The 26977-nt window shown below is 40.6% G+C and overlaps 2 protein-coding genes across 2 annotated transcripts; both read right to left on the bottom strand.

Annotated features, from left to right (window-relative positions):
• Window positions 1–2045: 2045 nt before the first annotated feature.
• On the bottom strand, window positions 2046–3436 carry LOC146391598 (immunoglobulin kappa light chain-like). Its single transcript, XM_084922869.1, has 5 exons — window positions 3433–3436; window positions 2611–3312; window positions 2397–2519; window positions 2260–2303; window positions 2046–2172 (listed from the first exon to the last, which is right to left on the bottom strand). The coding sequence occupies exons 1-5, from the start codon at window positions 3434–3436 to the stop codon at window positions 2077–2079; spliced, it is 969 nt and encodes a 322-aa protein (XP_084778995.1). The 3' UTR covers window positions 2046–2076.
• A 1807-nt stretch (window positions 3437–5243) lies between these two features.
• LOC146391597 (immunoglobulin kappa light chain-like) lies at window positions 5244–7150 on the bottom strand. Its single transcript, XM_084922868.1, has 5 exons — window positions 6617–7150; window positions 5831–6529; window positions 5621–5746; window positions 5491–5501; window positions 5244–5363 (listed from the first exon to the last, which is right to left on the bottom strand). The coding sequence occupies exons 1-5, from the start codon at window positions 6768–6770 to the stop codon at window positions 5244–5246; spliced, it is 1110 nt and encodes a 369-aa protein (XP_084778994.1). The 5' UTR covers window positions 6771–7150.
• Window positions 7151–26977: the final 19827 nt, after the last annotated feature.

Here is a 26977-nt window from a genome sequence, read left to right as displayed (position 1 = left end):
ATAGACAGTACAAACTTTTGAAAATCTGAATAGAGACACACAGCACACAATTGAGCCAGTCGCTTTGAAGTATGAATGGTCTGTTAGTCGGTGAAAAAGAAGTAAAATGGCAGACGACAATAACATATACTGGGACTGTTGCAAATCCCAGCCCAGTCACTTTCTATCCCACCTTCAATGAGTCTGTCAGTTTCATTTCAGTGTGCTTTACTGATCTTCGTGCAGTCACTGGTTATTGGTGGGATTGTTGCACTGCAGCAATTCATGGATATTTGGATGTTAGTCTGTTCTTCTTATTCAATACTGACATTATTACTGTAGTCCAATATTTTTGTTGGCCCACCTTCTGTGAGTCAGTCAGCTTCTATTCTGTGTGCTTTACATTTATGTGCTCTTCTTCCCCATCCTCATCTCACTGTGGTCCCTCAGAGAACCACCCAAGCCTTCATCTTTATATCTGAGATGACAGCATAGCTACAGTCTTTCAGTTGTGGTGAGAATGTTAATGGAAGCCAACATCTGGAGTTTACTTCCCAGCCAAATGTCATTCTGTTTATAGCTATTGGCTATAGCTATTATTAATGGACTACACTTAATTGTGAACAACAACAATGATGATAATAACAGTAATAATGATGTGGGAAGTATTTGCAAATCCCAAACACAGATTTCCCACAGCTGTTTTAAATGCACAGACTAGATAGCAATAAGCAAACATTTTTCTCTAAGTTTTCTCTAACTAATATTGAACTGATATTGGTTATTATAGATGGTAGTTATAAAGGTTTTGTTTAATAAATCACAGCATGTCTAGAATGTTCTCTCCAACTTTAGGTAAAATATAATTAAATCATTCTGGTTGTTATGTTTTTATATCTTATGAAAAAACAGAACATGAAATTGTTTGAACATAAATGTTTTACTCTAAAAATGGGCATAAATTAAAAGTACCAAAGCAAATCAGTCTTTCACCTTTCATCTCAGTCAGCGCTGTCATACAGCTCCTCTCCTGTCAATTAACGTATATCCATCTTTTACCTTTCTACCATCATTTGTCCATAGTCAGATTTGTTGATTGAATCTCCGCTATATTCATAGTGATACATTCAAAATTGACTGCAATGACTGAGGTCAGCAGCTTTTTTCTTGTGGTTTGTGCATGTTCATTGTGCACAAACTGCTTGTCATTCAAGGTAAACTGATGGGACACCAGCATGCTAAGCAAGCTGGGAATGGCTCTGTTTCCAGTGTTTTTCGATCCATTATGATCTGCGCTTGGTGTTGCATTAGCATTAGCAACTGAGGCATCATCATAACAGATGAGTTTCTTCTTGCCAATCACCTTGGCCAACATGTCTGATGTAAAGAAGCTGGAGGGTAAAAAAGTTGTTAGTACCTCCTTTAGTATATTAGCAAAGGAAGCTGAGCGTGATGGAGAGGGGATGGCTGGTCTGACTGTGTCCAGTTTAATAAAACAGGCACGCTAGATTAGCATCTATGAGAATGTCTGAATGTAATGTGTTTAACAAGCTTAATTTTTTATTTTGTCCCCTGTAGATTTTATCCATCACACACTGTTCAAACCATTTCATTCAGCTGATTTTGTTGTTATTTATATATTTTAATAAACTCAAAATCCAGGTCTGTGTTTCTGAGCTCATGAAAGTGGTCAGTGGTGGTTCGGCTGTAATCGTCATGCTTACCTTTCTGTAAAAGTCACCACACACTAGGATTAATCATACATTTATTTGTGTCAGACAGGATATTTATACATTTTAATTGATCTGTAGCTCAAAATCTGTTGTAAACATTTATGAGTCTTGTGAAGGCCTAGAATATAAACAGCATGTAAGGTTAAAGGCAGCTCTGAAGGCAAAAAGTCGTCTCCAACTGACAAGTGAGTGTAGATCAGAAATCCACTTGCGTTCATTTTTTTTTTTGAAAGGTTTGTTTAATAATTTTTTGACACAAAACTCTACAATCATCACAGATGTCTGAAAACTTTACCATGATATACTTTAAAATGAGAAAGCATGATCTCTTGTTCTGTTAAACACAGATGAAACATTAGTTTTACTAATTTACACTGACGTACACACATTCACTCCAGGTGTCATCCCCCTGTCTTCCTGCGTTGTTGATCTTGTTCGCCCTTAAAACACTTTCGTAGCCCTGGTAAAGAAAAGATGAAAATCACAAATGTGGTTAGTGGGGAAAAAACAACACACACAATTTCCCATCAATCCAAGAAGACATTACCATTTCATTTGTCATGGTGAGATCTGAAAATCTTCTGTGAGATTCTGGAAAGCCAAAGAATAGATTTGATATCAAAGTAACATGAAATTCAGTGTATATGCATCTTGTATATATGCATACATTACAGCAAAAGTTACCTGTGCAGAGACAGTGTTTTATCTTCTTCAAACTCATTGAGGAAATTAGAAATACAATCAGGATTGTATTGAATGCGACTGCTCCATTTAAGACATATGCCAAGAGAAGAGAGTCCAGCTTGTCTACATATTCAAACAGCAGGAGACATTACGGAGTTTTCAACAAAGTATTGACTTCAAAGTGGGAGTAAGAACTTTTCTTAACTGTACTTACCCTCAAAGTCCAGCTTGGTCCCGTTTCCAAAAAGCATGGATCCACATGAGGCAACAGCACAGTAGTAGATCCCAACATGAGAAACATCCAGGTTCTTCATTGGCAGGCTGTACACACAAGTGTTTGTGTGTGTCTTTGGTTCCCTCTCACACTCATCATTCCTGCCTCCATGGCTGTAAATGAGTCCTGAATGAGACTCTTCAGAGTCTCTGAACCAGTAAACACTGTGTTCTTCATCACAGGTCCCAGTGTGTACTGTACAGTTCAGAGTCACAGAGCCTCCTGGTTGGATGGTCTTAGATGCAGACTGCTGAATTAAAGGCCGGCTGTTCAAACCTGAACCTTTAACACTCACAGTGATTCCTTCTGCAAATTCAAAACTTACCGAAAAGCTACTCGCGCAGAAATAGGTAGCTGAGTCCGAAACCTGCAGATCTGTGATCGTCAAATGATTTTGAGCTTTTTCAGTAGACAGTGTGAAGCGTGGATTGTTCTCACATTCATCATAGAAAGTGCCATTTTTATCATACGAATAGAAGCTAGAAATGAGTCTTGGCTTCTCGCCTAGGGTTTGCTTATACCAGTAAAACCTTGCTACCACTTCACCTTCATAGAAACACTGCAAAGTTACACTCTCCCCGACATTAGTGGATATAAACCCTCTGTCTTGACGAACAGATGAGGACTGATGACTCTTCTGAGCTGAAATGATAGAAGGAAAAAAGCAAAGAAAACTGATTTAGAAACACGTAGAAGGAACATTACTCACAGTGACCTTGATCTCTAAAAGATAAACGTTACTGAGGAAAAAACACAACTCACCCATTTCCCCAAAGAACAAAAGCATCAAATAGAAAACAGATGGTGGAGATATCATCATGTTCAAATCCGTGACTTGAATGGAAAGAATCTTTCTGTTCATAGTGTCTTCAGGGGCAAGACTGTATTTGATTGGCTGATTTAAAGTCACACTTGTAAGGAAACAGCCTCGCATTCATAGCATAGTGTCAAAAAGTGACGAGAGATACACATGGAGAACAAAGTGTGTGACCTGAGCGGCGCATAGTGCATGAAGGTTGCTAATGCTCTACGTAATCAAGAAGAGTTTCAATCCTCGTCTAGCATTAATGCTGACAGAACAAATGCGTACTGGGAGTTTTGTGGCATGTATTTCCATGGATGAGCAGCTCCTGCAGCTCATCCTAATGCTTAGGTGGCCCTGTATTTTAATTTTATTTTAATCCATATAGTGCATATAAAGCAATATGAAGTCCTAAATCTGAATTTTTCACAAAATTAACTGAGTGAGGAGAAACACCTAAAACTAAAAGCTGTCAGAAGCTTAATTTGAATTTGCAAAGCCTTTGTGCTCAACACTGTACACCAACCACCCTCCACAGGTCAGCTTTCTGACTGTGTCAGAGCTTTGTCAGTTGAAATAAATTGAAATAACATTTTTTTTTTACTCCTTATGCTCCATTATATAAAAAAGTAATTCATCTATTTTCTTTCAGCAGGATACAGTACTGAACCCCAAATTGCTCCCAAAGTACCTACTGTTTTGTCACTGTGTGTATGTAATAAAGTCCTCTGCACATATAAAGCTGAGATCTCTTAGGGATCAGTTGGCCTGGAAAACTAACCCCCCCCCAAAAAAAAACAAAAAACAAAAAAAACATACAAACAAACAAATAAACAAACACTTCAATCAATAAAAAGCAGTGTCCATTTTAAAAGTTTAAAGCATTTTGCTTGGTCAGATGATAAGAAATATGGTAAAAATAATGAGAAAGATTATAGAAGATTACAGTTCTAAACCACAATGTCAAAAATTCATGAAATTCATGCTCTCAAACTTTGTGTTCAGTAGATTTATGAAAACAGTTTTAAAAGGAAATATACATTTTTTTTGTTAACTCTATTTTTACATATTTTTTTAATAATTTCACTTTGGAAATGTAAACAAAACATCAAACAAGTAAAAACAGAGCAGAACAAAACTGCTCGCCAGGTTTAATAGAATAAAATGCACATTCAATAGCTGATCACATAATATTGTATAATTTTAGTCTCATAAAAAAGATGAGTGTCCCCAACGCCAGTATAATCAGTGCCAATGTAACCATGTAAAAAAAAAATCCTAAATTTGGCAAGGTTCTATTTTCATCTATGTAAAAATACAGGTCATGTATAACAGTAATACCTTCAACTCGTGCATGAACTATTTTTTTAAATGCATTTTCCAATTCAAATAGATTTAAGTCATGAATATGAAACACTGCCCGATGCAGATTCTCTGCACACATAACAGTAATTTATATTAGATTTTCTTAGTGTACAGACTGCGATCAGTCGATCTGGGCTCCTGCTGCTCTGACATTTACTGCTCTTTGTGAATGTACATAACTGAATTTGTATCCTCTATACAGACACTTTTTATGCTGTCTTTTATCTAGATAGTATAAAGTTGGTATAAGGGTAGAATTCAGTGAATGAATCTAAGCATCATCAGTTACAATTCATATTAACCGTTGCTACACTTTATCTGATCTAGCTCTGACCTCCAGTCCAGATTCAAAACTCTTACCTATGATAAAAGCAAAAACTGTTTTAGATAAGAAACACGTCCACTTCTACTGCTTTATGCTTGAGTAGACACATTCAGCCTTGCTGTTGTTTCTCAGTCTTCTTGGCCTGTCAGCCTTGTGGTGCTTCAAAGCGGCATAATGGATGTTTTCTTCATTTTGAGCTACCTGATTATAAAATATCAAATGCAAAATTATTTAAAATTGCTCAAAATAAATAAAAATGAAAACAAACTGAGTCCAAAATGTTATGGTTATGTTAATATTTTAATGTTAACCCCCCCCAAAAAATTACCTGTGCGACTGCTGAAGAAACAGGAGAAATTCTTGAAAGACACTCTGAAGAAAAACAAATAAAATGTTCTTACCGTAAAGCTGTGTCAGTACTGAGTAGTTAATGTCAATAACAATAAAAGTTGCAGTACCTGTGTGTTTGGTGCTGTTTCTCTTGTGGGTCATATACAATAATAAAGCCAAGAAAACACTCAGAAGTGTGGTGAATGCCAACGCTCCACTCAAGAAATACACAAAGACACAACAGTTCCTCTCATCTGTGGACAGACACCACGAAAAATTATAGATCCTGTAGCTTGCTGCTATGTAAGATTGTGTTACATAAAATAAAAGTTACTCACACTCCAGCTTGGTCCCGTTTCCAAACAGTATGTGTCCACATGAGGCGACAGCACAGTAGTAGGTCCCAGCATGAGTCGTATTCAGGCTCTTCATTGGCAGGTTGTAGACACAGGTGTGTGTCTGTGTGTTGGGTTTCCTCTCACACTGATCATTCCTGCCTCCATGGGTGTAAATGATTCTTGGGAAAGACTCTTCAGAGTCTCTGAACCAGTACACACTGTGTTCTTCATCACAGGTCCCAGTGTGTACTGTACAGTTCAGAGTCACAGAGCCTCCTGGTTGGATGGTCTCAGATGCTGACTGCTGCACTAAAGTTGGGATGTTCGACCCTGAACCTTTTACATCAATGACAGTACCCTCTGCAAATGCAAACATGTATCCATAGCTGCTTGCACAATAGTAAGTAGCAGAGTCTGAAACTTGCAGATCACTTATCTTTAAGTCAATCTTTCCTTTTTCAGAATTCACAGTGAACCGTGGATCACTCTTGAATTCATCATTAAACATGGCTTGATTGTCCACTGTGATAGTGCAAATGAGCTTTGATTCCTTTCCCAAATTTAACTTATACCAGTAAAGCCTTGCCACATCGTTACCTTCATACAAACAGCGCAGAGTCACATCGTCCCCAGTATTAGCTGATACAAAATGTCTTTGTTGATGAACAGACAAGGAGAATTTGAGGTCATTTGTGTGAGCTGAAATAAAATGAAAGAACGTAAATGAACATTTTAGACACAAGGAAGGACGGTAAACGTTTTATACTGCAGTTTAAAAAAACTCACCTGTTTCCCCCAAGAACAAACACGTCAGATAGAAGACAAACTGCGCAGATGCCATCGTGTTCAGACTCTGGTGCTGAATGCAAAGATTCTTCAGCCTCACTTTGCTTTTCAAAGAAGACTGTGTTTGATTGGCCAACCACATATGACACAGCATGTCCTATTTAGGGAGCTTGATCACGTGTCAACTGACACCTATATGTTAAGCTCAGTGTCTGGACTGTTAGGAAACAACATAAATGACGGTAAAAGAAGGTATATTGTCGCGCTGACCTAGTAGGTGTGGCTGTTACTCCTCTCTTCCTCCTCCTGCCCACTACCTGCTCTGTGCTGCTGCTTGCGCATGGCTGCTGATTAGACCTTGTGTGCAATCTATAACTAAGCGTGGCCTGGTGCGCGCCGCTCCGCCAGGTGAGCTGAATTAGAGCAATCAAGGGCAGGCATGGCTAGTAGACCTTAAAATGCATGCAGCAGTCATTTGACCCGGGTGCGACATACTGAGAGGACAGCAAACAAGGCACAATCCACGTTCCACTGTGAGGAAGACTTTGAACTAGACGGGCTATCGGTAAGCTCTTGGACTCATATTTGCTGTTTATATGTTCGGGAACTATGGAAGCTCAATTGTGGAAATGTATTTATGCTTTGGGAAATAGTTACTGCATTTAAGTTTAAAAAATTATATTGATATTAAAATGAATGTTTAAGTTTGAATAAATTGTTTATGTAGATAGTGTTTCCCACATATTTATGTTAATTAATACTAAAAATAGTTACCCCAAATCCTTGGTAAATCTTAAAACTAGTGTAAATATGTTTGGTTTAATTTAAGGAAAATAATTCTTTGTAAAAGAAAATCCTTGGTTAAAGTCTCTAAACTTTAAAATGTATACTTTAAAAATGTAATTGTTTATAAAAAGTGAAAAATGCAAGGTAGACACATTTCGTGTATTTAAGAACCAATTTATTTCATCTTCGTTGTTTGAAATTACTCAGCTCTGTGATTAAAAACCAATGAATGTAAAACTGACTTAAACTGGGTTAAATGATAGTTTAGACAAAAGTATTTAGCTTTAGCTATGTTAAATGGCTTTACTGAAGTGTATATATTTTTGTTATTTCATTTCTATTCTGTATAATGCATTTAATTTATCTGAATGATTAATGAAATGTTCTTTATTTTTTGTGTTGAAAGGTTTTTCACCTATCTATATCTATCCATCTACTTACCAGCTATCAAACTAGCTGGTCAAAATAAAGTGAGTGAAATTCAAAGTCTGGTCTTTTTCAAGTGTGGGCACCTCACAAAGACAGAACACTTGACAGTGAAAAACCGCCCTGGCCAGTAGAGAAACCGGCCTTGACCAGTGAAGACTCCACAAAAGCTCACCACAAAGATGGAGAAGACTCCACCTGGGGGCCTGGAGGAAATCGCAACTTGCCGTTTGCCTGTCCAATCAATAACCAAGAAAGCAGTATGGCTGAGTCCAAGTCACTCGAAGAGCTGAAAATAGAGCGAACCACTGCAAAAAGACTGTTTTCCAGACTCACCAACCATATAATAAGGACCCACATGGATATGTCTGTAGAGGAGCTGCAGGATTCCTTCAAGAGACTCACAGCAGAGGGCTCCAAAGTGATTGACGTGAATGAGGAGCTTGAGGCCACCTACATCACGCAGGGTGAAGCAGAGGGCACACCGGAGCTGATGGGCCAACAGAGAGCAGACGTCGAGAAAACGGAGAAAGAATGTGAGCAGAAGTTGAAGGAGGTGAAGCACCTGATCAGAGATACACTGTAGACATCATATGGTGAAAAAGAACTGACCCTTGCTCTAAAATCAGCAGAAATAGTGTGTGAGAACGTCACATCCACTCAGCCTGATACACCCCTGGAGGCATATGATTTTATGCTCCACCATCTAGAAGAACTGGTGAAGAAAGCTAAGCAGGCACACCAGACATGGAACCGCTGGGCTCCACCTGCTGAGAGGCGAGATTGTGATCGTCGACTAATGGAGCTCGAGATCTGCCTTCCAAAGCTGGTGTCAGGGAAGGCAGCCCTGATCAAAGCAGAGAGAATTAAAAGAGATACCGACCAAGCAGTTGTCACAGTCCGCAACACGGCCCCGGTCGCAGCCATAAAATTGAAAGCCACAGCTTTACCAAAGTTCACTGGCAGCCAGCGTGAGTTCTACAGATGGCGGAAGGAATGGGAGGCTCTGCAAAAGCAAGGTGAACCAACCAGGTCCGTGGAAGTAAAGAAATTCCAACTTCTCGATAGCCTCGATGATAAAGTGGCCAAAGATCTGCGCCTGTCCACATACACCTCGGCCGATGAGATCTTCAGAGTCCTTGAGAACCGCTATGGAAACCAAGCCACCATCGCCATTGAAATCATTGAGGAGCTTCAAGCTATCCCTCCTGTCCGTAGCAACCAGCCTAGAAGAATTATAGAGCTTATCCACTCAGTTGAAAAGGCCCTCTATGATTTGAATGAGCTGGATAAAGCAAATGCCATAAAGAACCTATTGGTAATAAAGTCTATTGAAAGCAAGCTGCCTGAGTCTCTAAAGAAAGACTGGCTTACCCACGCTGCTGATCCAAAGAATGCTGTGACTCATCAGAACCGGTTTGACAAGCTGCTCGCATACCTCCAATCTCAAGAGTCCATCTACGAGCAGTTAGACCAGCTGAGAGACATCGACCCTGCCAAGGAGAGAACAAAGTTCCCAATAAAGTACGCCTGTACCAAGTCAGTTAAATCCAGTACTGATCCAGCAGGCTGCATCGTCTGTGGGGACCCGAAGCACAAGAGAAAGCTCTACATCTGCAGACGGTTTAGAACCAACACAAAGTTACAGGAGAAAAAAGATGCAGTGCGGCAACTTGGAGCCTGCAAGAGATGCCTCGAGATCCACGACGAACCTTGCAGAAAGACGACTTACCTGTGTGGAAATCCAGAGTGCAAAGACCAGCATCATTACCTTCTTTGTCCCTTGCCACGACCCTTGTCACAAAGGCCCAAGTCTGGTCCGGCGAGAGCTGAGGGGAGGAGGTATACAGAGGTTCAAGAAGAGTTCATCTCTAAACTATCGCCAGAGCTAGCGCAGCAGTGTCGGAAAGCTTTCTGCAACGTCTCCTCACGAGCCTTCAACTCCATGGCAGCAGAGAGAGGACTACTGGAGGAGACTGGTCTAAAAGAGTACCCTGTGACCCTGATGCTCCTTGACGTCATCGCCAATGATGGGCAGAGAATTGGGACACTAATTGATCTAGCATCTGACACAAACTACATAACCCATAAAGCTGCAAGTAAGCTCAACCTTCGCAGTGAAGACGTCATGCTTGTCATCCAGGGTATCGGAGGTATGAAGGTGTCTGTGGCAACCAAGCGCTACCTTCTCAAGATCCGTGTTAACACCTCGAGAGGAACTTTAAAGCCTCACCAGTTAGTCTGCTATGGTCTTGACAAGATTGCTGAAGTGGAAAGACATGTTCCACCTCAGAAGCTACAGAAGATCTTCCCTGACATCCCTCTCGAAGACCTCATCAGACCCAGAGAGATCCAGCTTCTAATCAGCCATAAAGAAGGCCAACTGGTGCCCCAAAAGATCCGTTCCATCGGTGACCTGGTTCTCTGGGACGGTCCACTTGGCAAGACAATTGGGGGCACACATCCAGACCTCTTTGAGGAAGTCACTTTGATGGCCCACACCTCCAAGACTCACTTCGCAAGATCAATGAGCGCTGCTGCATTCAAGTACCAAGAGTTCACTAAAGACCTAGCTTCCTGTCAGCATCCTGATCACCCTGAGACTCTATCCACCACAGCTACCAGCAGCAGAGACTTTCTGAAGTGGTGGAGGTGGGAAAGCATCGGAGCCGCTTGCCAGCCGAGATGTGGAGGGTGTCGTTGTGGGAGCTGCCAGCCAGGTGGTAAAGAAATGACGCTTGCAGAAGAGAGGGAGATGGAGATCGTGAGAAATGGCCTGACTTATTCAACTGGAGATGACCACAGCAGTGAACCGCATTGGCATGCCAAATACCCATGGGTGGAAGATCCAGCAACCTTGCCAAATAACAGGAAAGCTGTAGAAGCAACATTCATCAGAACCGAGACGAAGCTATCGAAAGAACCTGAATGGAAGACGGCCTATGCTGCACAAGTTCATGAGATGGTAAACCGCAGAGCTGCAGTGAAGCTGTCCAAAGAAGTCCTGCAGAGTTGGAATGGGCCAGTATGGTATATAAGCCACCTCATCGCGCCAAATCCACACTCGGTCTCTACCCCAGTGAGGTTGGTGTGGAACAGCAGCCAGAAGTACAGAGGCCTCAGCCTGAATGACATCCTCATCAAAGGTCCTGATGTCCTGAACCCGATAAGAGCTGTCCTGCTGAGGTTCCGAGCTGGTGTCTATGCCGCCCTTGGTGACATCCGCAAGATGTACAACTCCGTCTGGCTGGAAGATCGAGAGGTCCACTTGCACAGATTCTTGTGGCGTGACACAGAAGATGCAGACATAGAAGACTATGCCATAACAAGAGTCAACATTGGAGACAAACCTGCTGGTTGCATAGGCCAAGTCGCCATGAGAGAAACTGCAAACCTACCTTCATTCAGTCACTTCAAAGAAGAGAAACGTGTGCTGGAAGAGGATGCTTATGTCGATGACATTCTGACATCACACAATGACCTCGACCATCTGAGACGCCTAACAGCCAACATCGAGCACATCCTGAGAGCTGGAGGATTCTACATGAAGCCTTGGGTCTACTCCAGTCAAAGTGGGAGGGAGGAGTCAAAGAAAGAGTTGCCTCGATCAGAGCCAAAGACTATGATCCTGCCGAACCAGCTGACAGAAGATGACAACAAAGCCCTTGGCCTTGGCTACACCATCAATGATGACAAGCTTCATGTCATGGTTGCAGTGAACTTCTCAAAGAAAAGGAGGAAAATGCGCCTTGGTCAAGACCTGCTCAGAGAAGAAGTCAGAGGGCAAACACCTGATCCACTCACCAGGCGAGAACTGCTAAGCCAAGTCTCCGGCCTATATGACCCACTCGGTCTTGTGACTACCGTCAAACAAAAGGGTGCCATCCTGGTAAGGAGAGCTTTCCAAGAAGCAAAAGTAAAGCACTGCCTCGAAGACACATGGGACGCGGCCTTGTCTGAAGGTCTCCGAGAAGACGCCATAAAGCTTCTGGAAGAGTATGCTGACCTGAAGAAACTGCATTTCACTAGAGCCCTGACTCCACCAGATCCCTGTGCGGACCCCAGTGCCATCACGTTCTCTGATGGCAGTGAACATGGATATGGCGCAGTGATGTACCTTCACTGGAGCTGCAGCCATAGTGTCATTGTGAGACTAGTAGAGTCCAAAGCCAAACTGACGCCTCTCAACCACAAAGGCGATCCTGTTAAAGCAGAGATGTGTGGCGCAGTCTTTGCTGCCCGTCTGAAGACCTACTTCCACAGACACTGCAGAATCCAGGTCAAAAAATGGTACCACCTCGTCGATAGCCAGACCGTCTTGGGTGCAATCCAGCGTGAGAGCTACGGTTTCCAGACCTTCTTCGCAAACCGCGTTGGTGAAATCCAGAGTAGCACTGATGTCCAAGATTGGTGGTGGATTCCCGGGTCAGCAAACATTGCAGACATTCTCACCAGAGGGGCCAGTCCAAATGCCCTAACCGAGGACTCCGAGTGGCAGTCGGGTCCAAAGTTTCTCCAACTTCCTGAAAATGAGTGGCTGAAGAAATCCGCCGGAGAAGTCGCTGCCCAAGCTCGAGAAAAGGTCACAAAGCTACAGAAAAAGACTTTTGTTGCGGTCCTTACCAGAGTCCACATCAAGGCAGCTCAGGACTCAGCACACGTAGAGTCGAGAAGACCACCAGGAGTAGCAACCCAACAGCTAATCGACGAAAGGCGATTCAGCAACCTGAGAAGGCTGATTGGAACCGTGGCGTGGGTCTGGAGGGTTGCCAAAAAGTTCATGAGATCCAAGACCAGAGACCAAGAAAAGTGGGAGGTAGTACCATCTTTGGGTGTCCTCACAGTCAGCGAGAGACGAGATGCTTTTCGAGACCTTTGCCAAGCAGCACAAGAGGGCGTCAACTTCCCAAGCACCACAACAGACAGACTAGTCGTTTACAGAGACCAAACAAGTGGACTTCTAGTTTGTGGTGGCAGAATCCAGACCTTCAGAAAAGACCGCAAAGCCGTTCCCCTTCTACCATTCCAAGCCTGGTTATCCACCCTCCTTGCCAGAGAAGCACACAGCGAGGGACATGACGGAGTGGCAGGAACCTTACTGCGGATGAGAATGAAGGCTTGGGTTGTCAGAGGAAGAATTATTGCCCAAAAGGTCGTTGACCAGTGCATCATCTGCAAGAAGGCAAAGGCAAGAACCTGTAAGCAAGTAATGGGAGACTTACCTGAAGAGAGGTCAAATCCTGCTGCACCATTCGCATTCACATCTGTCGACCTGTTTGGACCCTATCATGTGAGGGATGATGTCAAGAGAAGAGTGACCATGAAAGTTTGGGGAGTTGTGTTTTGCTGTATGGCAAGCCGAGCCATTCATGTCGAACTAGCGAGCACACTATCAACAGAGAGCTTCCTGCTTGCCTACCAGAGGTTCACTTCTGTCCGAGGCCATCCCCGAAAAATCTGGTCAGATCCTGGCACGAACTTTGTCGGCGCCAAGCCTGTATTAGAAGAAATGTATGCTTACCTGAGACAACAAAACAAGGAGTTGCTTGAAGAATACTCTGCCAAAAATGAGACCACCTGGGCATGGAAGATTCTTCCTGCTGACTCACCTCACCGAAATGGGGCCGCCAAAGCTGCTGTCAGAGTTACCAAGAGAGCCCTTCATACTCTTGGCAATACAGAGGCTCTTACCTTCAATGAGTTCCTGACAGCACTCCAGCTAGCTGCCAACCTTGCAAATGAGAGACCCATTGATGCCAGAATTCAGAGCCGAGAAGATCGCATTGACTACATCACGCCGAATAATCTGTTGCTTGGTCGAGCCACACAAAGTGGGGACTTCAAGACTATCGACTTCACAAATTATCCTTTCAAAAGGCTGAAGGAAATACAAACCATGGTCAACAACTTCTGGAGGTCCTGGAGCCAACTCGCTGGACCAAACCTGTTCATCCGCAGTAAGTGGCATACTGCAGAGAGAAACATTGCTGTTGGAGACATAGTTTGGCTCTGCGACCAAAATGCCCTTAGAGGGCAATTCAGACTCGCAAAAGTCATCAGCGTGAATCCTGATTCCAAAGGGATCGTTCGAGATGTGCATGTGAGGGTCTCTCCAAGTTCCAGCATTGCAATCAAGAGTCCAAAATCTGCTACCACAAGTCCTGAGCTGGGCACCATTTTACATCGGGACATCCGGCGTCTTGTGGTCCTTTTACCGGTGGAAGATCAAGCAAGGGACCAGCCCACCTGAGTGCGATCTTTCCAGGCAGTGCTGAGCAAAGATCGAGTGGGAGGTGTCGCGCTGACCTAGTAGGTGTGGCTGTTACTCCTCTCTTCCTCCTCCTGCCCACTACCTGCTCTGTGCTGCTGCTTGCGCATGGCTGCTGATTAGACCTTGTGTGCAATCTATAACTAAGCGTGGCCTGGTGCGCGCCGCTCCGCCAGGTGAGCTGAATTAGAGCAATCAAGGGCAGGCATGGCTAGTAGACCTTAAAATGCATGCAGCAGTCATTTGACCCAGGTGCGACATACTGAGAGGACAGCAAACAAGGCACAATCCACGTTCCACTGTGAGGAAGACTTTGAACTAGACGGGCTATCGGTAAGCTCTTGGACTCATATTTGCTGTTTATATGTTCGGGAACTATGGAAGCTCAATTGTGGAAATGTATTTATGCTTTGGGAAATAGTTACTGCATTTAAGTTTAAAAAATTATATTGATATTAAAATGAATGTTTAAGTTTGAATAAATTGTTTATGTAGATAGTGTTTCCCACATATTTATGTTAATTAATACTAAAAATAGTTACCCCAAATCCTTGGTAAATCTTAAAACTAGTGTAAATATGTTTGGTTTAATTTAAGGAAAATAATTCTTTGTAAAAGAAAATCCTTGGTTAAAGTCTCTAAACTTTAAAATGTATACTTTAAAAATGTAATTGTTTATAAAAAGTGAAAAATGCAAGGTAGACACATTTCGTGTATTTAAGAACCAATTTATTTCATCTTCGTTGTTTGAAATTACTCAGCTCTGTGATTAAAAACCAATGAATGTAAAACTGACTTAAACTGGGTTAAATGATAGTTTAGACAAAAGTATTTAGCTTTAGCTATGTTAAATGGCTTTACTGAAGTGTATATATTTTTGTTATTTCATTTCTATTCTGTATAATGCATTTAATTTATCTGAATGATTAATGAAATGTTCTTTATTTTTTGTGTTGAAAGGTTTTTCACCTATCTATATCTATCCATCTACTTACCAGCTATCAAACTAGCTGGTCAAAATAAAGTGAGTGAAATTCAAAGTCTGGTCTTTTTCAAGTGTGGGCACCTCACAAAGACAGAACACTTGACATATATAGTTCGGTAAGGGAAGACCAATCTAGTCTTCCCTAGTAATCTAAAACCCATGTTCTAGATGACCTTTGTTTCCATTATACCACCCCATTCCAAGTTTTTTGCAGAATACTTTTAGTAAGTGTCATTTCCTTTTTGAAATATGGTGTTCAATACCGGCTGCTTTTCATAGTATAAACTTTTACCATATGACAAACAGCAGCTCCATGTTTTTTTGTTCAAAGACAATTTTTGTAGTTTACCTCTCTAGTCCAACACAGTCGATTTTTAATTAAACAATTAAGATGTCATTGAAGTTCAGGATTACAACTTCAGCGTTTAAATGAAGAGTTTTTAAGGGTTTGTTGCATTAGCTGTAAAGGAATTAAATATATTTTTATAATATACAAATTCCCTATTTTCAGAGGGTCAAAAATAATGGATTAATTGACTAACAAGCAGTTTCATGTCTGTCCCCTTGTTATATAATTCTAAATTAAGCAGCAAATTAAGCAGGCAAGTGTTTCTATATGGCAAGCATCAAAGTAAACACTGAACATGGTAGCTCTCCCAGAGCTAAAGCAGAGATACAGTTACAACCAAAGCACACTTAAGCTGCCAATATACCCTCACGTCACTCACTGCTGCACTGTCATTACACACATGCAGCCATTTATCCCCACCAATAAGGTGCAAGAAGCCACTGCAGTTCATTAAATTTTTTATTTATACAGCAACAGTCGACTCAAGGTGCTTTATACTGTAAGTTAGACCTCTATGAGCAAGAACTTTGGCAACACTGGGACGGAAAACTCCCTTTTAACAGGAAGAAAACCTAATATTACAAGTAGAGATAGTGTATGTGTATGTTTCCTGAATCCAAACTGGAAGCTGGTTCCATGAAAGAGTGGCCTGAAAACTGAAGGCTCTGCCTCCTATTCTACCTTAAAATACTCTAGGAACAACAAGTAAGCCTGCAGTGCGAGTGCGAAGTTCTCTAATAGGGTGATATGGTACTATGAGGTCATTAAGATAAGATGGGGCCTGATTATTTAAGGGACGATCTGATATCCTCGTGTTGGCGTTGTTCCCACATCATCATAATTAATGTTGTTCCAGGTTCCACATTGCAAGTGACCAATCACCTTCTTGTGACATCATACTTCTGCGACTTCGAAATACCCGTCTTCGAGTATTTCGAAATACAAGTGAAGAAAACAAATTTTCTTCACTTGTGCCCGCCTCTGTCTGTCAATCCAGCGCGCCCGCTTCACTTGCGAGAAACTGCCGCCTGTCCGCCGAATTTGAAGTCCTTTTAGGGTACTTTTCTTTAATAAATGGTAAGCATTATACATATGTTCCTCACTTGGCTTGCTGTTTGTTTGCTAGTGATAGGCTACTTGACGACAGCATTAGCTAACCAGTGTTCTCTAGACCAGCATTCCCAAACTTTTTAGGTTTTTATTCTGTGCAATTGGTAATTGACTGGGTTTAATTTAGTGGCCTGGAAAACAGGCCCCAGGGATCTGGTCATTTTAACCCCCTAAGACCCGAAATCTTCCATGGCATGCATTTTTAATTTCTCTTTGATATTTGGGCCGATTGGAACCCGATGAATGTAAAAACAAAGAATTACCAGATTTTTTTTTTTTTTTTTTTTACCTAATTTTTGTTTCTGAGAAAAATGAGAGCCACATATAAGGACATTCTTTTGAAATTTCGATAGAACAGTTGCAGTATAATGTCCTTGTAACTGTATATCAGGCACTTGTTGATCAAGATTTAGTATTTTGGTCTAAATAACCCAAAATGTGATGTCCACATATGTGGACGCCAGGTCCTAGGAGGTTAAAGGCTGGAGTAAAGTGTTAGAGCTATTTATACCTATGTAAACTTTTATACACTGGTTTTTACCTGTCTTGTTTCAGAAAGGTTTAAAAGGGTAATGTCCACAGTTTATAAATTTTGAATTCAACATATTTTATTAAAGTAATTGAGCTTGAACACAGAAAAAACTGAATCAAATAATCATAAAATCAAATCACTTGCACTATACTGAAGTCTAATCTACTCTGAGCTAATGCCGGTTTCCAACACTAATGATCGGGTGAAGGAGAGAGATGAGGGTGTGGCCACTGGTGCTCTTATCCCCGTTCTGTGTGATACAATCCAACAGGAAAGCAGTCAAACCCTTGGACATTAGCCAAGTTAACGTTCACAAATATATACACAAAGAGGAACTCTGAGCCCCAATGTCAGCATTAGCACAAACATGCCACTTCATACCAAATCTCAGTGTGACGTCAGGTATTAGTCTCATTCCATTATTCTGGCTATATTTTCTTACTCATCATTACTATTAAACTTATACTTAAGACTAACTATTAACAAAATCACACCCCGATAACTCTATTATTACACTTTGTATTTAACCATAAAAAGGCTGGATGTTGAAACCTTTTACTTCTATTTTGTATGAGCCAGGGGTCCTCAACAGCTGATACTCTATGTCCAAAAAGTGACAGGTATCGTTTTATGGAGCAAAAAACTTAAAAGCGCACATTTTATAAATAATACCAACAATTACAAATGCAGAACTTTAATAGTAATAAGTAATTCTTTATTTATAATACATAGCAATATAAAAATAGTAACATATGAAAATATTACAATGGGCACAGATGAATTTGTATCAAAAACAGCAACCAAGCCAAAGTAATGAATAACACACATAAATAACAACTGCTTGAGAGAGCGAACAATTTCTTTTCATCTGTTCCTTGGCAGAAAGTTAAGACAGCTATTCAGCTTTAGGTTTCAATAAACAGAAGTAATGGATGCAGTCCCTTTGAAATGTCTACACAAAAGTCTACTTGTGCATATACTTAGCTTTAACTCTTCTCTTTTTTGTTTTGTATTCCAAAAGGTTTTCATTTTCTCCAGAGGATGTCTCTCTTTCAGTGGTTATCGACTGTTCACATTCATTTTCACAGACTGTTGGAATGTCTATGCTGGCCGAACGTTTCTTGCTAGAATGCAATGGCCTAATTTTGCGTGCATTATCTGTCGTCTTTATTTCGTACTGGCATATACTTTTGCCTACTTCTTGTTTTGTTTTTAAGACATTTGTATGCAGTTCATCTATCATTGCAGTAATGCCCTCTGGAATGAATGCCTACTGTTTAACTGTGTCTAAAACAGCATTTAGTTTTCCAACTGCATCTTCTGTGCATTTTTTGTCTGTGCTTTCAACTACAGGAGTGTCATTCAAAGTTGATAAAGGACTTTTCAGAGAGTTTTTCATTTGTTTAAAATGGCTACAAGCCACCTTCAGGCAAGCACATGTGTTATAGTGAGAGAACGTACAACAAGTGCACTGAAGTGTTTCAACCGATGCAAAAAAACACAGATTTCCAAACAAACTTGGCATTTTTATCACTTTCAAGTCCTCACAGTGTACAAAGTAATGTCTTTCTTTCACTGCAATTCTTGCCAAGGTAGAAATGTCTGTTTCCATGTTTGGATAGATGTCATTGTCAACCTCTGCTAATTTTGCAAGTAACACTAGATGCTTGCAAAGAAGTCCTCGTAAGCCATATGTACAGTTGCAGTAGGACTCAACAGGGCAGACATCATACACTATGTCTTCTCTTGACTCAGATGGGACTTGATATGCATTAACTCCATGGCTGTTCTTGACTGTAATTTTAAGAGCCCAACCACTTTCCATCAGTCTTGAAGCAGAGTCTGAAACTTGAGACAAGGTGTCAGCAAACCTGTTTTTCATGCGGCCCCCATCTTGCAGGCTTTTTATGACTGAGAAGTAGTCGTCGGCCTTCCCTAGGAGCACTTCAATCAGATCATCCAGACGCCTATTCTTGTAGCCAGATAAAAACTGGAAAAATCTGAAAAAAAGTTATTTGAAATGATTAGTAACTGTAATTGAAGGAATTTAAAGTTTAAATCAAAACTGTATTATTTTAAAAAAAAATGGAATACCTATTGCACACATCTTTTATAAAGGAATGCTCTGTGCCGGTTTGGCTGATTTAGGCAAATCCACCTACTCTGTTTTTTGTTGTGATAACATAAAAAACACTGCTAGAATTTAAAGGATTCGCCTAAAAGCTGTTCTGGCAATGACATGAAGAACCTACTTAGTTTAGCCTCTTGGATTAATGCATAATATCTTTTTTTCAGCAATAAAATTGAATGAGGTCAAAATAATAAATCATACCTTTCAATCACATTGTTTGTTTCAGAACGAGCGTGACTGAAGCGACGGCCGTAGTCACACCACATGTGGCCAATGCCTTCCCAGTGCTTCTGAAAATACTGGCACACCAAAGGGTATTGCTTAAATGTCTGGCAGAACTCTGCTGATGTGGCTTTAAAGTCATCCTCCTAAGAGAATTGGATGCAACAGAATATATTTCAATCCATTTAACAGACCTATTGAAATCTTTAATATTATGTATTGAAGCCCTTTTCCTTTTATTGAATAACATTAAGAATTTTAAGTTATTAATAATATGTCGTGTTTTTGTATTAAGAAGCAATTATTTCTTCCCTTACAATGGCTAAGAAGGAACACTAAACCTATAAGCATATTTGGTTTCAGCATCTGTCTGTGAAAGAATCCCACTCACAAGTTCTACTGCACAGTGGGTGACACAATGATGGTCTGCACAGCTTAAGTACTTGTTTTGATAAGCAAGATAAGAAGCCAGTTTTAGAAATTATTTCAAAAATCTATTTTGTATCTCTCTGTAACTTTTTTTAGCAACTGAAAGTTATTATGCTCTTAGTGTAATCAAGAAATCAAAATGTGAAATAGACAAATTACACTTACAGATGTGCAAGCTTTCAGCTTACAAAAGAAATAAATGATTTCATTTCTCTTTTGGGTGTTAGAAAGCCCATGGACCCCGGACTCTGATTTTGAAAGCCATCGATTAACAGCCTGTGAATGTAAGAGAAAAAAAGTTAATCTGGAGAGAGAGACAGAGGAGCAGCTGTACAAAAAGCATAAAAGAAAGCTGACGTCCAAAAATAACTGTCACTCACTGGACAAGAGGACCTGTGCATTACAGAAATCAACCAGGCAAACATATTTTTAAATGTCAAAAAGAGCTTTGGGAAGCAGCCACCAGAAGATGAGTGCACTGTGGTCTTAAATGGATGGACATAGTCACTCAACATTTTATCCCTTTATATTCATTAACCTGAGTAGGTGAATATCACAATGAGGCAAATCATAACAACAGGACCCTGTTGTAAAAATGTGTTTCAGGTGCATCTTAGACAACGTGAAAAGAAAACAATGTGGTTTACCTGCAAGACATGGTACCAGCATAGAAGGATAGCTGACTCTGGAAAAACCTTCTGCAAAGCATTTATTTCCGCAAAGTCTTTGTCAACCATAAATGCTCTACAGAAAAAAGAAAACACTAAATGAGATTAAACAGTATGAAAATGTTTTTGCTATCTCAAAGCACCACTTCAATGCCAAATTAAACATTTCAACTCACAAGTAGATATATAAAATACTGCATACAGCCTATAGGAATAACTTTAACAACTGGAAAGGAAAGTTTTTTGCAGCCCATGCTGCAGCTATAGCATTAGATTCTGGCATGTTATAACTTTTTTGAAAAGCAATTATTTCAAAATTAATAGCTGTCAATGTATTATTTACCTTGGGGAAGTTGGGAAATGCTCACAAACTATTCCAAGAAGTTTCCAGGGTTTTCTGACTTTCGTTGCTGACAATAGCATAGGCCACAGGGACTCCATGCCCATGATCATCTCTTACAACAAGTGTGAATAAGGGAAATGAATACTGGTTAACACAGTGGGTGGTGTCAACAAATACTAACTGTTTTGCATAGTTCTCCATGTTTGATTTCATTACAGGTGTCTGCAAAACAATCATTAGTTCTTGGTCAGATGTGTATGGTTGATAGAAGAGAACATGTTCTTGATGTTTTCCATTAAGTAAGGTATGTACACTTTGACTGTCTCCACAGTTAAAGTGCTTCTTCCTCATCATGCAGGTTCTAACACTGTCAATGTCACGTGGTGTGACAAAATGCTCTCTGTTGTGAAGATCTCTGTGTCCATGTTCTTTGGCCCATTTATGACATTCGGTTAGTATGATGGCTGGCTTAGTTCCAAGGGAAAGCAGTTCCTCAATCTTCCTCCTCAAATCACTGTAAATATTGTTGAAATGTGTGTCTTTTGGGTCCGAAGGATCATGCCCATCATGCTTATCATATGTACGCTGCACGATGACTGTGTGGTCTTTCCAACATTTGAGTACTTTAAATGAAACATAGGCCTTACAGCCCACTGCTCTGTAGCTGTTTCGACTTTTTTTTCCAGCTCTGATGCAGTTGAATTTGTAATAGTCTCTTTTCCTGTCTTTACCTGAGGCCACATTTAAACATTTATAATGTCCATGAAGGGTTAATGAGTTCAATTTTTCTAACACAACACTGAATGGGTCCTCCTGGCATTGTGACACATGCACACAAAGTTGTGTATCTTTTCCAGTTCTTTTTTTTTCGTCATTCAGAACACTTCTTCTAATTATATCATCCATTTCTGGTGGAAAAATAACAAAGGTTTAATTAGTCAATATTCATTAATTCATTTTAACTTGTTTTGGGTTTTTTTGCAATACAATGTAAATATTAAATATAATATAAAAAAAAATATATATAATATAAAACAAACAGGGGCTAAAAGAAGCTAAACTTTCATATGGTATGTCTCTGGCAACATTAACATGATGTCCCAGGGACAACATTTACGCGATGTCCCAGGGACAACATTTACGTGATGTTCCTGGGACAACATTTACGCGATGTCCCTGGGACAACATTTACGCGATGTCCCAGGGACAACATTTACACGATGTCCCTGGGACAACATTTACGCGATGTCCCTGGGACAACATTTACACGATGTCCCTGGGACAACATTTACGCGATGTCCCAGGGACAACATTTACGCGATGTCCCTGGGACAACATTTACGCAATGTCCCAGGGACAACATTTACGCGATGTCCCTGGGACAACATTTACACGATGGCCAAGGACAAATTTGTAAATTTCTGGATTACTGTTAATCTCCATAGAATCAAGAACTCATGTCGTTTCACAGCTATGGACCAGTTAATTATGTTTCCAGGTGATAGTTTGATTCATCGATTCAGCACACAACCATTAGTCTAGGCCTTTTAGTTCAGATTCTCTTCACTTGTGTTTGTAAAATGATCAGGGAAGCTACTGCAATTTTGCCTAACATTGTTATGACAGCTATATTCACCTGTACATTTATTATATATCATAATATATTGACGGGAGAGATATATTCACCTGTACTTTCATAATAAATCATAAATACATTGACACGCAATTCTCTTTCTGGAGAACACTGGTTCCCCAGTAGCCTATCACTAGCAAACAAACAGCTATCCATTTCAAGGAAAACATATGTATTATGCTTACCGTTTATTAAAGAAAAGTATCTTGAGAGGAATTGAAATTGCTGGATCGGCGGACAAAAGGCGGTTTCTCGAAGAACATTTGTTTTTTTAAGGCGGGTATTTTTCGAAGTCGCAAAAGTATGACGTCAGAAGAAGGTGATTGGTTACTTGTAATGTGGACCCTGGAACAACATTTATTATGATGATGTGGGAACAACACCGACACGAGGATATCAGATCGTGCTTATTTAAGACCTTGTATGTGAGGAGCAGGATTTTGAATTCAATTCTGGATTTAACAGGAAGCCAATTAAGGGAAACCAATACAGGAGAAATATGCTCTCATGTTAGCTTTTACATTTTGCCCAATGCCTTTGCAAGATGTTTTTGTTGCATTTTTTATGTTGCCTGAAATGGAATGGGGTTTTTTTTGTTTTGTTTTTTAACCTTGAACCAGTATTTTTCACAGAGCACCTATGAAAGTAAAAACCTTACGTCCTGTAAAACCACAATACTTGCCACACTGAAAGGAAAAGAACAATGTATAGGGAGTCAGCAGATCTCAGAGTGATAAACAAAAGGCTGACTGCCATATCTGCAAACGAGCAGTATCAACAGAACTAGTAAAGCCACATGTATTAAAATTCCCAAGAAGGTTTAACTCACTGGTTGGGTTGTCAAACACTAAAATCAAATTCTTTTATACGTAACCAGCAACAGCCATGTCCTGCATCACTCTGCTATTTTTACCAAATTCCGTCAAAGTCTGCAATTTGTATGAATCTACATAGACATGCATATAAATCGCAAGATGACCACTTGGTAATTGGCAAACATCAAGTGGTCTTTTTCTAGCAGCTTTTTCTTCATTCAAAGTAAAACATTTTCACACAGTGGAGACTCGTGCTTAAAAGTTACTTACTCCATATGTTGTTAGCTTGGCAGTCTATGCAACAGACTTACTAAGTAACTAATTACTTAGTTACTCTTTAAAAACGTGATTTACAACCTGAATAAATAAAGAATAGAGAAATAGATCTTTCAGCCCAATTCTACTTTTTCTACATAATCCATCATACAAAATGTAATCAGATGGAAAAGTCTCTTTTTAAAACTTGTTTTATTAGTTTTAATCTTTTGACTTTATGCATCAAGCAAACATTAAATTATATGCAACATTCTCTGACTGGAAGAAATTTGTTTAACATTTAAACCTATTTTCTGCACATTCCAGCACATAAAATAAAATATTTTTTTGTGTTTACACTCAGTCTTTCAAATAGATGCAAGTAAAACACAGCAGAGAATAAATAAAATCAAAGACTCAGCGGTCCTGTTCCTCTATTTTCACCTGTAAAGCAGGAGTGGGATAGGCAGAACTTTGTCCTGGTGCAGGTGTGCCGCAGCGGTCAGTGGAAGAATCCGCGAGTTTCTCTGTGAATTTCCCATTACGTGGTCGCGTACTCGGTGCTTGCTTGGAAGTTTAGGGGGTTTTTTTCGCTGTAAAGAGAAGTTTTCTTCCCACGCACAATGGACGCTAATGTTTTTGTCACTTTTTACGGAATCAAACTCAAAGTAAGGTCAGTACTTCCACGCTTGAAACGCTTTTTGTCGAATCTGATAAAACACCTGGCAACGCATAGCGTTTTTTTTAAAAGCCGAGAAATGCACCGTATTTGATAGCTTGCTGCGAGACCTCACACCAGGCACATCTACTGCGGGTGTGCTGCCTGTTATCGGACCCGGAGTTAGCAACATCCCCCAAGAACCCGAAGAGGAGAGCCCTGGCCCCTAGCCCTGCCAGTGTAGCAGAAATGATGACGGATGGTGATGGCAGCAACAGCCGTTCTTCTCTGGGCGAGTAGCTTAATGTTGTTCGTGTGTAATTTACGTTGAGTAGGTTAACCACGTTATTAAATTAATGGACGTAAGGTGAACTAGCAAACACCGTCGTAGTTACATGCGGCTGTCTTCTTGTTTGATGGCAGATACTCCCTTCACCCTTTTTTTCCAAACTGACGACCTGTCATAATGTCTTCAGTTTTTGTGTTTGTTGTAGGGCTGTCAACATTAACGCTTTAACGCCGTCATCACGATTAATGCGATTAAAATTTTTAAGGCAATCAACTCATCTGGAGTGCAAAATGGACAAACTTTGGACGAACTGCCCGAAATGCGTTGTCAGAGGCATTTCGGGGATTTTGAGTCATTCTACGCTCCATATGGATTAATTGAGTTAACATTTTTAATTGTGTTAATAGTGTTGATGGCGTTAACTTTGACAGCCCTAGTTTGTTGGTTTGTTTTTATTTTGTTTTATTTTAGTTATTAGGTGCCACTCCAGCCAGCCAGAGAATCCCCCGCTGCCCCGCCCCTCTCCTACCTGTGCAGCAAGCAGCAGGTGCACCTCACAAACAGAGGGTGCCCTTACTCCTCGCAAATGGATAATAGAAAACCAATCAGTGCCTATGCAATCCCCAAAATGCGATTGCATGCTATCGGGGAAGCATAGGTGCGAGTAACTTTTTTTCCGCCGATGCCATGATGCCACGTCGCCATCCTGGGCAACCACCCATGTCGCCCATATCAAAAACCGCCACTGTTTACACTGTTCCTGCAGCAGGGGATGGGAAAGGTCTAAACCTCTTCTCGCTCTCCCTTTTCAAGACATTTTAAATCCTTAAAGCGTGGGTCAAGCACAGTAGGTATCTTGAGCCACTGGCAGTTGAGTGTAGCTACACGTTAGGGTAGGTCCTCTGTGAAGGCGGTCTTAAATTTGACCATATAGTTCGAGTCTTCATCGAAGACCTCCATGGTGTGATCCAGGTGGCAGAAAGCAGGTAAAACCACTGAACATGAGACATATGTCTCACCTCCAAGACGCTCAGTCAAAACCTGCAGTAGACAGTTCAAGAAAGTAATTATTAATACTCCGGGTCGACGGACACGCCGGCGCGTCAACATCACATGACCAATTTAAGATGACACAGCAACAAGATGCAGAGCAGCTCCTGGCCCCTGCCACCCTGGCAGCTGTGCCTCCATGATTTTAAAGTGGGTTTCAGCAGGTGCAGGAGCCCTAAGAGTGGATTCAAACTGCTCACATAATAAGTTGTTTTGGAATCTCCAGTAGTTTTTAGTCATGTAAAGACTGTGATCAACTGACCTGTGCTGCTGCAGATTTCCTGCAGTTCATTGATTAAACCATCTAAATTCAACAAAATATAAAGATATAACAGTTATGTAAGCTTTGTGGCTGATTTCCAGCCCCTGGACACTATAAGGACAGTATAACAGGCAGAATTTGGTGAGTGAATTTTATCAGTTTCATTATATTAAATATGTATTGATGTCTGCTATGCTTGATGTAACCTCACAGCGACCATCAACCCCACAGCCTGTTCTGTACAAGCTGAATATAGTGCATGTCTGTAAACCTCACTACAGTACAGTAATTTAAACTTGCTTGCATAGTGTGTGGACCTGAGGACTGACAAACTTAACTAGCAAGAAAACATAATGTGTTTAACTCACCTGGCTGCGGTGTGAAAGACTGTGTTGTGCAATAGAAGTGGCGTTGACTTGTTAGCTTAGCTTACAGGCTGAAAAGGCATATAAGCTAGCAGACAGTGTATGAATATTTTCTAATCAGTCAACAGGATCTTTGGCATTGTTCGTGAAATAATCTCTGTCATTTACAATAATATTTTACCTGCTGCTTTATAAGACTGTGGTTGGTATTTATGTTTCAGTTTAAGGTTAGATTCCGCACAGATCTGGAGAAGTTTACAGAAAAAAAATGCAGCAATGAAGATCCCAGTGACACAATGGCTTGTATAAAAGTAACCGCCAGGAAGAATATTTCAAACGAACAGGTTAGAAACCTCAGATATATTATGAGGCTATTATTAGTAGCCCAATTAATGAGGCAACAGGACTATACTTTTAACAACAAATTAGGTTCAGATGTGGGGAATTATTTCATAGCTGTTAAAGGCCTAAATCTATATGATGCAATGAAACAAGAAGAATGTGCAAGAAGACAATCCTCTGAGACAGGACTGCATCGGATAATAATAACCTCAATAAGAAACCGGACTGGAACCTCAACAATGATGCTATTTACAGGAAGGGTCAGAGCAGACTCTACCTGCTGAGGTGCCTGAGGTCATTTGGAGTCCAGGGAGCACTTTTAAAGACCTTCTATGACTCTGTGGCGGTATCTGTCTTTTTTACAGTGTTGTATGTTGGAGCAGCAGTTTATCAGCAGCTGAGAGGAAGAGGTTGGATAAACTCATTAGGAAGGCCAGCTCTGT

The sequence above is a fragment of the Perissodus microlepis genome, chromosome 3, assembly GCF_051167445.1.
Source record: "Perissodus microlepis isolate ML-2025 ecotype Zambia chromosome 3, ASM5116744v1, whole genome shotgun sequence".
NCBI lineage: Eukaryota > Metazoa > Chordata > Actinopteri > Cichliformes > Cichlidae > Perissodus > Perissodus microlepis.
The sequence above is the reverse complement of the archived record's forward strand: the minus strand, read 5'-3'. Positions and strand labels throughout refer to the sequence as shown.